The 16,815-nt window shown below is 41.0% G+C and overlaps 1 protein-coding gene across 1 annotated transcript in view; it reads left to right on the plus strand.

Moving 5' to 3' along the window:
• PACS1 (phosphofurin acidic cluster sorting protein 1) overlaps nucleotides 1-16,815 on the plus strand; it is a 140,415-nt gene that overhangs the window by 90,998 nt on the left and 32,602 nt on the right. The window contains exon 2 of the mRNA XM_081278769.1: nucleotides 13,055-13,142. Within this exon, the coding sequence (XP_081134895.1) occupies nucleotides 13,055-13,142 (88 nt within the window). The remainder of the gene's footprint in view (nucleotides 1-13,054; nucleotides 13,143-16,815) is intronic.

Here is a 16,815-nt window from a genome sequence, read left to right on the forward strand (position 1 = left end):
ATTTTTGTCTTTATACATTCTCTTGAATACTTGCACAATGTGAACACTGCCCTTATACTTCCATTACTTGGCAGTGGCAGTATTTCTCTCCCTTTGTCTTCAGAAATGGTATCTATTTGAACTACATGTTCTCATATTTACTGTATTCACTCTCAACCTAGATTTCATGACACTGTTCTTAGTGATAATTTTAAGTAATAAATGTATAGGAAAAATTCAAATAGAACAAAAGTATTCCATAAAATATTACTTCCTCACCACCCTGGATATGCATGTACAAAAATAATAAATATAATTTAGTGGCTATAAAAAACTATTTTCCCTAAAAATAGTCATTTGTGCAGAACAATTTAAGGAGAAAAGTGTTCCTAAATGAAAATACACAAATCTGTTTTACAATCTGCACAATTAAGTATTCAGAAAAAAATGAAAGCAAAAACCTGTAAGAAACATCCACCTGTAAAATTTAATAATAATAAAAATTAAATATTTTGTTTGATTTTATACAACTAATATCCTTTTCAGTGACATAATTTAAAGAAAGCTGTCAACCAAAACAAATAGAAACCTATATTTTGACAGTAAGCATTAAAGAATCACTAACAACGAAGACCTACAAAGTCAACCTAACTGCTTTGTTTTCTTGTTATGTGTGTATGTATCTGTCTCTCAAACAGAAGATGGAAAATAGGAAAACATACAGCTAGAAAAGGCCAGTGATTTCACTATCTGTCTTTGAGAATTATAGTCCAGAGTTTTCTATTATATAACACTATTTGCAAACAGACTTGCATTATGCTTATAAAATTGAGTACCCATATTTTAATCTATTTTTTCTCTTTTGTCTAAGTAAAGTTCAGCTATGAGTGGCAGACATGGAATGCACTGTTATGTTTTCAAAATAAATTTGCTTTTATTAACTTATTAGGAAAGTTTTAAAATTCAAATAATCTGCGGTCAGAATTTTGTTACATGTTCTAATTACACTTGTTCATTAAATCTTGAGATAGCTTTACCTCTAGCCATGTATCATCTCATACACAATTAAGCTGATAGCTGAACAACAGTGATTCCTATGGTAAATCTTAGCATCATGATAAAACTCTTTGTCATTTTAATTATTTTAGGAATGGTCCTTAAAGTGTAGATCTGTGTTTCTAAGAATTGGCATATTCTTTAATATTCTAGGTAAGTTTCAAAATATGATTGTATGCAGTCACATTTCAAAATTACAAATATATTTTTGGTCCCCATCTTTTCAAAACAAGTCAAACTTTAAGGTTAAAAATGATATGTGAATTTTTTTTTTACTGAACTACTGAATTTATTTTTTTTATTATTAGTTGTTCAAAACATTACAAAGCTCTTGACATATCATATTTCATACATTTGATTCAAGCAGATTATAAAAAAAAAGCACTCTGAAAAAAAGTAATTAATTAATTATAAAAATAAAAAAGTCACTCTGCAAAAAAATGATATGTGAAATAGTTACAAAATTCTAAATATATTATTTCTGACAGACTTAAAATCTAGCATAATTAATACATAAAATGTTCCAATACTAAGGAGCATTTTTGTGGAGGCAAACTGAGTTGTTTGGTGCAGCATCAGCATATAGCCATTCTGATCAGAGGGAATCTGTCTCATAGACTCAAGGTTTCTGTTTATTTAAATCTCATCTCTTTGGCCCATGGTTTCCATCTGCAGCTCCACTGTTCTGAAGTTCTAATTGACTTTGTTTTATCTTTACCTTTCTTTCTAGTTGTATAAATGGGCTTTAAGGGGTTGGCGTGTTGCTCAGTGATTAGCGCTTACCTATCATGTATGAGGCCCCAGATTCCCTCCGAAGCACCACTAAAACGAACAACAAAAAAAGAATGGGCTTCAAGTTCATTTTACCACAGACACTTTTTCTTTGTGTCCCCTTTAATGAACTCTGGCCCTCTGAATCTATTGCCTATTCCTTTCTCTCCTGTTGGGTATCTTTTAACTTACGAATTTTCAAAAATGTAAAGAAACTAGCATAGTGATCCTCCACCTCCGTGTCACCCAGCTTCAGTAAGTACCACCTTCTAAAAATGTTTCTCCTAAAATTGAAGTAGGAATTTTTTAAATGAGAAAATAGGTTTTTAAATTTTTTTAATGTAAACAATACAAAAAAAACTTAAAGAAAGTTGAAATAAGATAAAACCCCATGGCCAAATGTGACCATTATGTCAATTTGTTTGAACAATTTTCATTTGAAAATTGAGTGTGAGATTTAACAAAAATGGAATCACTCCATAATTATTGCATTATAAATGTGTTCCTTTCCATTTAATATGTGAAACTCTGTATTCTTTGTTGTAAATACACCTTGTTTCTTACATGAATATAATTTATATTAACCAGTTCCCTATGGGGACTGTTCTGCTTATCTCCTTAGGTAAATACTTAAATGTGGGTTACTAGCTCAAAGGGTATGAATATTAAAAATGTTTCCACCTATAAGAAAAAGTGAAAATTGCTCGTGGTTTTCATTTCTCCCAGTGGTTCATGGATGTGCGTGTTCCTGAATCCCACCTACGCAGGACATTGTCGCTCTTCCCATTTTCAGTCTGGCTGTCTGTATCTATTTGACCTGGTGAAGTTAAACATCTGCTTATATTTTTTCACCACTCCTTTTTATTCTTTTGTCAGTATTCTTTGCCAGTTTTAATTATGGGGTACCTTCTTATCCCTATTCCTTTTTTTTTATTTTGAGACACATCCTTGCTAAGTTGCTGAGGCTGGTCTCAAACTTGCAGTCCTTCTGCCTCAGCCTTCCAAGTCACTGGGATTACCTGGCAAGACAGGCCCTTATATTCTTCCTGTCCTCAGAAGGAATATTCTAGTCTCCTGTCTGTGCTATTTATAGAACATATATATTTTAAAATTGATAGTAAGAATTCTTTTTTCTATTACTTTTTTCCTAAAGGCCTTTTTAAAATTAGGAATATGTTGAATTTTATCAAACAACCTTTTTAGCATCTAATAGAGTAAGTGTATTTACATTTTCTTTTAAACTAATTAACATAATAACATGTATTAGTAAGTCCCTAATATTCAACTATCTTTGCCTTGGGAGTCTCCCTTGGGCATATTTTTGTTTTAAATACTTAATTAATTCTTGCCTTGGTTGCTTGTTTGGGCTGGATCTGAGATGGCTTCTTTTTGCTTGTTTTTGTCCTCACCGTCCTCCCCTGCCTTGATCACTGAAGCACATGAGTTGAGGGGATATGGTGAGTGACTGCTGGGAATTTCAGTGCCTGGGGTTTGTCAGATACTGGTAACAGGGAGGGTCTATTCAGCAAAGGCTGAGGCTGAGGGAGCTCCTGACATCTTTGAGCACTTCTGACACGCCAAGCTTTGCAGTCTGCAGATATGAGCTTTTCATATTCCTCAGCAGTTCTGTTTTGTGGAAGAGGAAGCTTGCACTTGAGTCTCTTCTGCAGTCTAAAGGAGCTACTTTGGGCCTGAGAATTTTAGAGTCTGGTTTTGCCATGCACATTTGAGGCTTGTCTTCTCCTCCAGAAGGCTGTCATCAAGGATGCTGTAGAGAGAGAAAGGAGGTTTTGTAAATGTTTTTGGTCTGTGCAAGTAATTGGCGTAGACACCCCCAAAATAATCCTGTGCCGAATAGCTGAACATTCAGTGTATACATACTGCCTTCTGTCCTTCCACCTCATAGGAATTCACATGTGATGGCCTGGGAAAGAAAAATGCCTAAGCATGTTTCACAGTTCTATTTTTTTGTTTGGCTCCAGGTTTTTTTCTCATTCTCTGATTTTCCCCTCATTGGAACATTTTGGGATTAAACCTTTAGTTGCTTTGTTTTTGAAAAATCCTTCAAGTTTACTGATTTAAAAATAATCAGCATACCTCATATATAATCAGAGATATGATAAATTATTGTATAATGGTGTATTAAGAATTATAATGCAAAAAATAAAAGTAAATAAAAAGAAAAAAAAGAACAAAAGACAAAGAGTCAGAAATATTTTTTCAAAAGTGGAGCCCCTGATAGATCCAGTCCACACAAGAATTGGAGCTAGACAAAAGAAGATGGCTCTAGTGGTTTATTTAAGGGGTACATCAAAGGCAGGGATTAAAAAATAATAATCATAATCATACTTTAATTCATTGTTTGACAGTCAAAATCATACTATTTCATATAAAGTAATGAGTTCAATATCGCCATGAATTGAGGTAACTTCATAAGCAATAAAAGCACACTGCCCAGAAATTTACCTGCTCATGTGATTGTTGCGGAAGCTCACTCCAGCTTCAAACTGTTACAGTGCCTGTTAAGGTAGAAAGTTCTAGAAATAAACATTGCTTTCACAAAGGAAAAGCTCTCCTGTGATTTTTTTTTTTTTCTGTTTATCTCCCATCTTTGCTGTGTAGAGGGAAGGCAGAGCTTATCCTTCCCACCTTGTGTTTAAATCACTAATGTGGAGAAAAAAGGGACTTGCTCATTTGACAGCCATTTTGGGGAATGACAAGGAATATCCAGGTCACTTGTCTTCTATTCTTACATTTATCTGCTTTGGTCTCAAAAGGACTATCATTTTGATTCAGAAACTGGCTGTTCCATCTTTTATTTCATCTATATTTTTCTTTGTCTTCTTCCCCCCTTTTATGTTCACCTCGTGGCCACTTCACTGTTCATTGATGTGCTGTGGGAAAGGAGATGGGGGACGGACTTTCTCTCTCTTGCCCAACATCTCTAGTTATGATTCACAAGGGAGTGGGTTTGAAACAGTGGCAAAATGCAGGCTGAGGATCATTTGTAGATGTTATTTAAGGCTGTTACTCCTTTACCTTATAGTCAAGCACAAACTAGAATAATTTAGAAGGTTTCAGGGTCCTTGTCATTATATTTTTGTCCCAGTTATCAAATTGGCAGCCTAACTGCTTCAGATTTTGTCTAATAGGGTCTAAAGAAAACAGTTCCTTGAGAGAATCTGCTTGTGCCCAAATAATAGGTCCTCACTGAAGCCTCTGCCAGCTCCTGGGTGACCTCCTTTATGTAAGTCAGCACCTCACTATGTGCTGTCACCTTCACTGGCTAAGTCACTGATAGACTAAAATCCTGTCCTCTCAGCTAGGTTATAAATGCTCAAAAGCAGAGAACATGCTGAAGTTTTTTTCTCCGTATTGCCCTGCTCCTGGCACAGAGCTCAGTGGAGAGGAATGTCCACTGAATGGGTAGAGAGGGCTTGTGTGGTCTCCATCAGGGTTGCTCTAGCTCTGAGCCTCCTGGTGGCAATGAGGGGTCCCCTGGGGTGAGAGAGGGTGAATTGGGTGTGGGGAGGGAGGGGACAGGACAGGCCCCACCCCCTGCCTGCTTAGTATGTACCTTAGTAGGCACTGCTCTTCTGGAAGGTTGATCATGAAGCCGAGCAAACTAGAGGAAGGCCGAAACAGAAACAAATGAAGGAGACGAGACAATGACCGTGACTCCAGGGATAGAGTTTATGCAGGCTGCCATTGCCAGGACCCTGCTGCTGAGCGCTCTCTCAAGACATATCACAATATTGCCCAGTAAGAACTCTGTTGGTTTCGTTTTACACCAAAAAAAAAAAAATGAGGCTCAAGGGTAACCAAAGAATATACAACAAAGAAAGCAAGGGGTGGCTCAGGAAGATACAGAAGGCAAGACCCCTTTGGGTGATCAGGGGACTGTGACCTGCTGGTCTGTGATGGTTTTATTATTGAGAACCTTGACTGAGGTTTCCAAATGGAGATGTGTTGGGTTTTGTTTTTGTTTTTGGCAATATTGGGGATTGAACCCAGGGTCTCATTAAGTTGCCCAAGCTGGCCTCAAACTTACAATCCTCCTGCCTCAGCCTCCTGAGTCACTGGGGTTACAGGTTTGTGCCACCCACCATACCTGGCTCCTAAATGGAGTTTTAAGAGGAGAAAATAAATGACATCATTTTCCAAATACCTTGAGAGAGAGAAAAGTTATTTTTAAGCCAAATGACCTGGACTGCCTCCTGAAAGCCTCTGAATTGCTGTCCTGTAGCCTTCGGTTTTACTTCAAAGGCAGATCATTGGCCTGAGTTCCAGGGCACTTTCACCAGCAGTCCAAGGTGGACCAGCTGGAGAACTCAGCCATACATTTTGTGGTTGGAGGGGAGTTACAAAGGAGCCTTCAGCCTGTACCCACATTCCCCGGTTGTCCCGGGAAACTGACTCTCCCGCAGCAGCATGAGCTTCTGGGTGAGCTCTTGGAAATGTGGAAGGCCAGGCATGGGTTCTCCTGGAGAAGATCTCTTTTCCTTTCAGATTCTGAGATATCTTTTCTTCCTTCTTTTCCTTTAAAGTGGACTATGGGAATCATTCAGCCACATTTCTCTTAAAAGTGTTTAGAAACTTGTGGTCTAGCACTAAACAAGAATTGGTTCCTGGTATGTTAAAGGATAGGCTCACTTGCTTTAACAGAAAAGCTCCAAATAAGACATTTATATACGATAGCTCTTCATTTCTTTCTTACATAAAAATGGGAAATCCAGAGGTAAACACTCCAGGAGTGATCCAGCATTGACAGCCTGTGATGTCAGCTGAGCTCCTGGACCCCTTTCTAATTCACATTTCCTGGCACATGACTTGAATTGTCATGGATTCCTCATGGCCCTAGTTAGCTGCAGAGCTCCAGCCATCAGCTGCATTGCAGAGCAGAAGAAGAAGGGACAAGAGGAGGCCCTGGCTGGGGAGTAAGCTCCCTTTAAAAAGACCTCCCCAGGAGTCCCATCTAATCCTTCTACTTGGATTTCATTTGCCATGTTGTAGTCAGTGTTCTCACCTTGTTGTAAAGGAAGCTGGCCAGCTAGGGCTTTTATTCTAAGAGGCAGTATGCTCAGCCAAAGATCACTGCTCTGTTATTAATTAGGAAGGGGAGAAGAGACTTTGGGTAAGCAGCTAATTTCTAGTACACTTCTTTTAACAAACAAAAACAGTTTTATTGTATAATTGAAACAATAAAACTGCACATATTTCTAGTATACAGTTTGATAAGTTCTGACATATACAGTCCATTAAGCCATCACACACTTAAGACAATGGACATATCCATCACCCCCAAAAGTGTCCTTTGATTAGTGTTTCTTCCCATCCCAGCCTTGTCTCAGGGGTCTCCAAGACCACCCCAGGTTCAGGGATTCACCAGGAGGACTCAGGACCTGGAATTTAGTCATGCCCACAGCTGTGGTTTCTTTCAGCAAAGGACGTGACTCTGGCAACCAAGGGAGGAGATCTTGGGTTCACCAGGCAGGGGCTGCCAGCATCCCCTGAGACACTAGTTCCTCCAGCAGCAGATGTGACAGCACATGAAGTGGTGCCTGCCCAGGTTTTTCCTGAGAGCTGCAGAGGGAGTTGCTCTCTGTCTCCCACGTGCCAAAATTACACACTGCACAGAGAGAGCAGGTGTTTGCCTAAAACGTTGGTAAAAGCAGTTCAGGAGCAGTGAGCTGCTTGCATGAATTCTGGAATTGCATTAATCCTCCCCAAACCCAGAGGCCCAAATACCTATCATGGCCCAGTCATGGGTAGCAGTCTGAGGCCTGTCCTGTGTTGTTAACACTCTCCTGCACACCCCTGTCCTTAGGCCACCACTGATATGCCTCCTGTCTCTCAGTAGATTAGCTTCCATTGTCTAGAGTATTGCTGGTACCCTTTTGTGTGCTCTTTTCACTCAAAATTATTTTGAGACTCATGTGGTTGGTGCGTCCGCAGTTTTTACTGCCAAATGGTATTCCATTTGGGATGTTCACAATTGATTTATCCTCTCATTTGTTGATGGACATTTGGTCACTTCTAGTTTTGCAGGGCTTTTTTTTTTTTTTTTTAATCAAGGATTGAACTCAGGGGCACTCAACCACTGAGCCATATCCCCAGCCCCCCTTTTTTTTCCATTTTTGTTTGTATTTTATTTAGAAACAGGTTCTCAAGGGACTAAGGATAGCTCAGTGCTTGCCTCACATAAACAAGAGCCTGGATTCAATCCCCAGCACCAACACCAAAAAAAAAAAAAAAATAGAGACAGGGTCTCGATGAGTTGCTTAGCACCTCACCATTGCTGAGGCTGTCTTTGAACTCACGATCCTCCTGTCTTAGCCTCCTGAGCTTCTGGGATTACAGGCATGTGCCACTGCACACAGCTTTGCAGGGGTTTTGTAGTTTATTTTGCATTACTAGAACCCAGGGTCGCTTCACTACCAAGCCACATCCCCAGCCCTTTTTATTTTGAGACAGGGTCTTACCAAGTTGCTTAGGGCCTCCATAAAGCAGCTATGAACGTCTGGGTACAGCTCTGTGTGTAGGCATATATATTTCCTTTGGGGTAAATGCCTAGAAGTGAAATAACTTTTTAGGAAACTGCCATACTGTTTTCCAAAACGACCGTATAGTTTTATGTGTTGGGGGAGTTCCAGCAGTTGCATATCCTCACCAGCATTGGTGTGATCAGTCTTTTAAGTTGTAGACATCCTGGAAAGTGTGCAGTGTGTCTCATTGTGATTCTAATTGGTATTTTCCTAGTGACTGATTGTGTGAGCCTCTTTTTACCTGGGGACCTTCTTTAGCAGAGTGCCAATCACAACTTTTGCTTTTTTTTTTTTTCATTGATATATGTTTGTTTTCCTACTACCACATTTTGAAAAGTCTTTATATATTCTTGAGACAAGCCCTTTGTTTCAATTTCCAATTATGTGTTACTAGTATATAGAAATACCATGATTTTTGTATATTACCTTGTATCCTATAACTTTTCTAAACTCATTATTCTAATATTTTAAAAAAGATTTTATCACATTTTTTACATAGATGATCAGATTGTTTGAAAATAAAGACAATCTTACTTCTTTCATTCCAGACTGGACATCATTTGTTTGTTTCTTGCCTTCTTGACCCTATTATAAACCTCCTTTGCAATATTGAATGAAAATAGATGGTCTCGGCTTGCTCCTCGTCTTACAGGGAAAGTATTACATTTTTCACCATCAGGAAGGGCCTACCTTAGGTAGGGTGCCTTCTATCAGATTGAAAAAGAGCTGTTCCTAGTTTGCTGAGAGGGTGTTTCTTTTTCTTTTTTTCTGAGAGTTTTTATCAGGAATGGATATGATTTTTCAATCAATTTTCTGCCACTTGTTGCAATGATCATATGTCTGTTCTTTTAATGAATTAATTGATTTTTCTAATGTTACACCAATCTTGCATTCCTGGGATGATGAAGAATTTATTTGGTCAAGATATATTATCCTTTTTACATGTATAACCCAGAGATGGATTACATGTGATATTTTCTACTCAGTGGCTCCACTCAGAGGTCTGAGACATTTCACACCTAATGTCTGAACCTGAACTCTTGATCTTAAACTCCCCAGTTTTCCTCATTTCAGTTCATGATAACCCCCTTCCTAGGTGTTCAAGCCAAAGCCCAGGTGCTAACCTGTATCTTCACAATGTACCCAGAGTTCAAACTGCCATGCCTCCACCACTGTCCCCTCCAGACCACTGTTAACTTTCCCCTTTCTACCCTGCTCCCTTCCTTTACCCCTAGTGACTGATTGTGTGAGCCTCTTTTTACCTGTGGACCTTCTTTGGCAGAGTGCCAATCACAACTTTTGCTTATTTTTTTTTCATTGATATATGTTTGTTTTCCTAGAATGATCAAATTAATGTAAAACATGTTAGTTGCCTCTCAGAGCTAGTGATGCCCCCCCATCTTTTGCAGAGTGGTAGTCAAGTCTTCAGTCTGACTTACAGAGCCCTGGGTTGGCTATGTGACCCTTTCTGGCTTGGGTCCTACTGGCCTCCTTGCCATGGCCTGGTGAGCAGACAGACCTTGGAGTGTGGCCCCTTCCTCACCTGGAACTTCTCTGGGAGGCCTACCAGCCCACCTTGTCTGCCCCACCTTACATCCCCTCTCCTGGCTCTGTTTTCACAGTCTTCCTGCTACATACTTTTCTTAGTTATTATGCTGATAGGGTATTGACTGTGCCCTTTCACTAAAGTGTAAATTCAGTTCTTGTTCTGGATCACAAGTGACTAGAACAGTCCCTAGCTGGCTGCTGTTCAAAGCAGAGTCCATCTGGCTCTAGGGCCCTGATTCTGGCCTGTCTCTCCCTCTTTTAATTGATGTGTGGTTGGCATACAATGGGTTCATGGATTTTCAGTATGTGTTTTGCTTGTGTTTATACCCACATGACCACACAGGTGTCACTAGTTACCACAAAGAGGTCCGTTGTGTCCCTTCGCATTCAGTGTCTCCACCTGCTCCAGTGCTCTGTTCCTGTGCGTTGACCTCCCCTGCTTGTGAACTTCACACGGATGCAGCCATACCGTGTGCAGCCTTGCACCTGGCTCTGGGCTCAGCATTGTGTTCTTGCAGGCCTCAGTACTCTGTTATTTTTCTATTCCATGTTTTAATTTGTTCTTTCTTCTGTTGGTGGCCGTGGAGATTCTTTCTATTTGGGGGCTGTTGTAGGTGAAACTGCTTTGAATCTTCTTGTGCCTATCTTTGTGGTCTGTGCCTTGGTTTCTCTGGGGTCCTCTTGGGAGCAGTCATGGGAGGAGGTGTGTGTATGTAACATCTAGTCATGAACTTCCACGCAGCTGTCTTGAGTAATCATACCATTTTGTGCCTTAAATGGCATTAAGCCACATATGGGATTTCTGGTTGCTGCACATATTCATCTACATGTGGAGTTGTCAGTCTTCATAATTTTAGTGCAAAGTTGTTTACTGAGTAGAAAAACTGATCTAAGTAGGATCTCATCAGTGTCAAGTGTCAGGACCCCTCAGGCTTTGAATGCTGCATCCTAAGTGCGTGAAAGCTTCCTGCCAGTGACACATGGACTGACAGAAGCCCTGGGTGGACACCTAGTTCAGCCTCCTAACCCTGAGACACCTGCAGTCACAATGGCTTTCCTGACTCTGTCAGTCTCGGAACTACAGTTAGGAGTCTTTCTATAAATTGTGTTTAAATGTGAGATTTTGGAGAAAACTTAAATTGGGGGCTGGACCAGGATAGGTCTATGTTTGCATCTCTGCTCAAATACTTTTTATGTGACCTTGGACAAGTTTCTTAATTCTCCCCAGCATCCTTATCTGTAAAATGGACACAATACCCAGCCTTTGGAATCATGGTGAAGGCTGAATGAGTCAGTGAAATGTGGGGCAGCTGCTGGGGCAAGGCAGTTGTTTAAGGAGTGACAGGGTTGTTCTTTCGCTTTGGAGAATTAGAACGTGTTGGAGACCTCAGATCCCCCTTGAGTCAATACTGTTACACACAAAAAAAAAAACTTGTCATACTGTTTGCAATGGTATTAAAATCACTATGGAGGGAGCTGAATTGTAGCTCAGTGGTAAAGCGCTTGCCTAGCACATGTGAGGCATGGGTTCGATCCTTAGCACCACATAAAGATATTGTGTCCATCTACAACTTAAAAAAAAAAATTAGAAAATCACTGTGTTGGGTTTCATCTCTCAGCCAACACTAAAGACATCCAGTCTAGCTGTTGCCTTACCTAAGGTGCTGGACCTTTCCTGGTTTACCTAAGGTGCTAGACCTTTCCTGGTTCTTGTTTTCGTTGGGTGCTGTGGTATGAAGGTTTGTTTGGCCTGCCATGTGTTCTTCCTTCCTAACATAATTCTGCCATATTATCCTACAATATCATATATCATGAGTGAGGAAGGCTGGCCCAGAGCCCCATGAGACATAAGAGAGCAGAGGAGTAGGTGCAGAGCAAGTAACGGACATGTGTCCCAGTTTCACTCCTGTGAGCTTTTGTCTTACAGTGAGTTTATTCAGCACCAGCAGATCAGTCTGGAGGTGGAAAATGTTTGCTTGTGAAACAGAGATAAACCTAACCCATCAGCAGCATTCATAATTAGCAGCCTCAAATGAGAAATAAAACTGGGCACATGCAGTCGCCATTTGCTTATCCCCATCTTGTTCCCCTTCCTTCCTAACCATGAAGGTTCAACTGTGTTTCTTAGTTACCAATGTGTGAACTGTACTGATCCACGTGGCATAGGGAGAGCCTGGTTGGGGTCGGGGCAGGGGTGAGGGGGCGACACCTGTATTCTGAAGGGAAGGGAGAGCCTGGGATGCTGCAGGCAGGAGGGAGAGATTTGGGAGACAAGTGTGTGGACCCACGTGGCTGTGGCTGAACCAACAGGACTGATCTCAGAGGATGCCACTACTGGCTGGGGAGGTGTTCGCTGGTAGGAGCACTGCTAGCTGAAGAGGTGACTGGACTTCAGGTGCCAGGATGGACAACAAGAGATGGGCCCAGAGAGCCACAGCTGGGGAGAGAGCAAACATAAATAGAGTCTGGTTCCCAGGCCTTGTCATGTCTCTGGGCATCAGCATCCCTTACGTGTCCCTGTTCTCTGGTACCTTGCCAAGGAGATAACAGGAAGACTCTAGCTGCTGTGACTGGAAGTGAGAAGCAGCGCCCAGATCTGCCTCCCAGCTCCTATAGGGGGACAGGGTAGCCCTGCCAGGAGGCAGCCACTGCAGACAGAGGGTGGTCCTATCACTTTTAGTCAAAGGCAGTTTTCTTATGTGGCCCTGAAGGTTTTCTAGAAAAAAAATTCAGGTGAAAGTGAATTTGTGACCATTTAAATCATGTCCTGCCAGGTGGTCCTCTGATGTGTTCGTGTGGATTATCTCCACGTTGTCAAAACTCCCGTGTATGAAGGCTTCAGGTGTGCCTAGGTAGCAGGTGGAGGAAGACCTGGGCGGGCAAATAATGGCACCGCCCCCCTCCTCCTGCCCTGAGTGTGTTGGCTTTGGCTTGGGGTAGTTGGGCTTGCACAGAGATTAATGGAGTAACATGCCTTTGTTCACTTCTCAAGTATACAAATCAAATAAAGGGACATGTTTTTGCTGAAGGGGGACACTATGGACTGAGAGTGGCTACCTCACGTTCTTTCCTGGTAGAGCAGGTCCTCCCATCAGACTCAATTCCTCATAAATTCCTTGTATTTGACACGGTCTTCTTTCTCTGTATTTTTCTAGGCTATTCAGCTTGACCCTGAAGAAGCTTGTCATGCTAAAAGAAATGGACAAAGATCTTAACTCAGTGGTCATTGCGGTGAAGCTGCAGGTGAGTTGGACAGTATGTGCTCGAGGCCCAGGGAAGCCAGATGGCCATCTGCCCACTACTGGGGCTTCAGAAAGCCCCTGGGGGCCACATCTCTCTCTTCCTCAGCTAAGCACACGACCTTCTGAGTCTCAGTTCTGCCTCTTAGCATGGCACTTACCTCCTTTCAGTTTACTTTCTCACACAAGTGCCCTTCCTGCCTGCCAGGGCCCCTGAGAGAGGCCAGAGTGTTTTATGAACTGCTCAGTGATGACTAGTGTGGCTGTTGCCAGTTTCTGTCTTAGTCCTAGGACATCGGGGTCAGGAGGCACATTGGAGGTTTTCCATAGGGTGGAAGAAACTGGCAGTATAACATGTGCTGGGATATTTGTCTTCTGGACAATAACATTTAACTCCTTGTACTTAATAACACTTAATTCAGTATTCTCAAGGAACTCAGATACTTCACCAGTGTTCATACTCTAAGTATTCCTGAATTCAGGAAAAGAAGAAGGAGGAATAGCTGCAGCGGTGTGGAGGAGCTTCCCTGGGCCAGCTAATAACCATGTGGCAGAGCTGGGACTGGAAACCAGAGAGTGCAGTTTGTTTCATTAAACTCCATTACACAGACCTTCCTCCACAAAGCCTTTCTAATGATGACTCCCTGGAGTTTAGTGAGATTCCAAAGTGCCTCTGCAGTCATTAAGTAAGGACTGAATTCTTCAGCTTGAGGATGGTGTACTTACTGAATCTTAATCATTGAAAAATGATGAGCTAAATATGGCAACTCCCGACTAACCAACTATTAGCTGGTGCAACTGTTGGCAGCAATTTATTGTGCTAATACTGGCTCCATTAAAATCCCCATCCGAGGTCCTCACAGTGTGGGAATCATACATTGAGCTCCTCAGGTCCTTTTGGTCCTGTTTTGGGGAAAACTTGAACTGTTTCCAGCATTCTTTGTGGATTCCTGCATGTCCCACCTTATATTCTGATTCCCTATTATATGTCCTTCCAAATCTGTGAAGCATTCCCAGACACTGTGTGTTGGAAAAAACAAATGTGAGAGAGAAATGATGTGAAGGGGCAGCTTTTAGCATCTTGTCCTCCTTTCCTGGTTTTGACCCCATTTCTAAGTCACAGGCAGTGTTCCAGTTTTCAGGAGTTGTTTCCTTTGCTGAAAGCTGTTGTTTTCCCTCCATACACTGTTGGTATGGTTTTCAGCATTCCCTGGTTGCTTTTGCCTTTTCTGCAGTTAAATCCTTTTGCCAAAAAAATTTACTTATTTTATTTCCCAATTAGATGTTTAATATTCTATAAATTACACTAAAAACTCTAAATATGCTGGGTATTCTTTTATTATTTTACTTCCAAGCAACTGAAAGTAACTACAGATATTATCACATACATTTATTTAGTCACCTGATTATTCATTCATTTAATAATTACTTACTGAGCATCTCTTTATGTGCCAAATATTGTTCCAGGCACTAGGAATATAAGAGTGGGAGCCTGGGGGCAGTGGGTAGGCTCCTCAAAGTCAGGCAAAAATCCCTGACTTTGAGGAGCCTAGGGCTAGGGATGAAGCTCAGGGGAGGAGCACCTCTCAGTAGTGCCCCAGGGAACCAAGCCTTTAACACCAGAGCCTTGGGGGGGGGGGGGGGACAGTCATCCAAACAATCATACCACCACATGCAAAATTAAGAGAAAGCCAGCTTCACTTAGGAATGAATGTCCCTTAGGAAGGTATAAAAACTGCCAAGTTACTGTCACCCAACCCTGATGCACATCTGTGTGCTACTGTGATGAAACAGGCAGTGTGCAGGGTACACTTGCAGGCCACAGGGAAGCACAGTGACACATGCCTATCAACTCTGCTGCTTTTTCACAGGATACTATTTTCTACTTGAAAAAAGTCTCAAACTGGTTGTTGAGACTCAAGTAATTGGAAGGGATCTCAATAACCAGCAAGGTGGGTCTGTGGCTTCAAGAAGGCACCCAGGGATCATTGCCAACAATAAAAATTTGAGCTTTCAAGTGAAATTCATAATTTTGGAAAAAACCTGCCTCTGTCACTGTAAATCTAACAGCTTCCAGATTCTTAAAGGCTTTGTGAGGAGAAAAGAGGAAGTGTTAATGATCTTGATTATATAAGGCACTTGTCTCTCACAAAGGATTTGCATAACTGAATGAATCAGCATTTTCCAAATGACCAATGCATGAGGCTGTGAAACCAAGCTGGATAAAGATTCATTCAAAGAACAGATCGATTGATTGGAATTTTTTTTTAATATTTATTTTTTAGTTATTGGCGGACACAACATCTTTGTTTGTGGTGCTGAGAATCGAACCCGGGCCGCACGCATGCCAGGCGAGCGCGCTACCGCTTGAGCCACATCTCCAGCCCGATTGATTGGGATTTACTATTAACTTTTTATTTTAAAATAATTCTCACTGTACAAAAGAAATGCAGGGCAGGGTTGGGATTATAGCTCAGCAGTAGAGCACTTGCCTTGCACTTGTGAGGTACTGGGTTCCATCCTCGGCACCACATAAAAAATAAATAAACAAAATAAATAAAGATATTGTGTCCATCTTTTAAAAGGGGGGTGGCTAGTACAAAAAAGTTTCTGTACCACTCATCCGGTTGCTCCCAATATTTATCTTTCTCTGTCATAGTACATTTATCAAAACTAAGAAATTATCATAGCTGGGCATGGTGGCGCAAGCCTATAATCACAGGGGCTTGGGAGGCTGAGGCAGGAGGATCACAAGTTTGAAACCAGCCTCAGCAACTTAGCAAAGCCCTAAGCAACTCACTGAGATCCTGTCTCTAAATAAAATATGAAAAAGAGCTGGGGATGTAGCTCAATGGTCAAGTGCCACTGGACTCAATCCCTGGTACCAAAAAAAAAAAAAGAAAAGAAAAGAAAACAAATAAAGAAACTATCATTAATATAGTACTATTAATTAAGTCACAGAGTTTATTCAGATTTCCTACTTTTTCCATTGATGTCCTTTTTTCATTAATTGATTGGATTTTGATATATGAATGCAAAAGTCTTATTGATATAGTTTACAATTCTACTTTGCAACTAACCTTTAAGAGGCTACCTCATGGGGCTAGGGCTGTAGCTCAGGGGTAGAGTGCTTGCCTTGCATGTAGGAGGCACTGAGTTTGATCCTCAGCACCACATAAAAAAATAAATAGGGAGCTGTGGTTGTGGCTCAGTGGTAGAGCACTTACCTAGCATGTGTGATGCACTGGGTTCTATTCTCAGCACCATATTAAATAAATAAATAAGCAAAATAAAGGTATCGTGTCCATATATAAAATAAATAAAGATAAAGCAGAAAAATATTTTAAAATAAAAGAAATAAAGGGATTGAGTCCAACTACAACTAAAAAATGTTTTTAAAGATTTGCAGAGGGGCTGGGGATGTGGCTCAAGTGGTAGTGCGCTCACTTGGCATGCACGCAGCGCTGGGTCTGATCCTCAACACCACATACAAATAACGATGTTGTGTCCACCGAAAAACTAAAGAATAAATATTAAAAAATTATCTCTCTTTCTCTCTCTCTCTCTCTCAAAAAAAAAAAAGAAAGAAAGAAAAAGATTTGCAGAAATGTAACTTCATATCCTCTCCTTCATACATTTCTACTGGGAATGTTAAGTAGTGCAACCACTTGGGAAAA

This window comes from Spermophilus citellus (assembly GCF_964194105.1).
Source record: "Spermophilus citellus genome assembly, chromosome: 2".
Classification (NCBI taxonomy): Eukaryota; Metazoa; Chordata; class Mammalia; order Rodentia; family Sciuridae; genus Spermophilus; species Spermophilus citellus.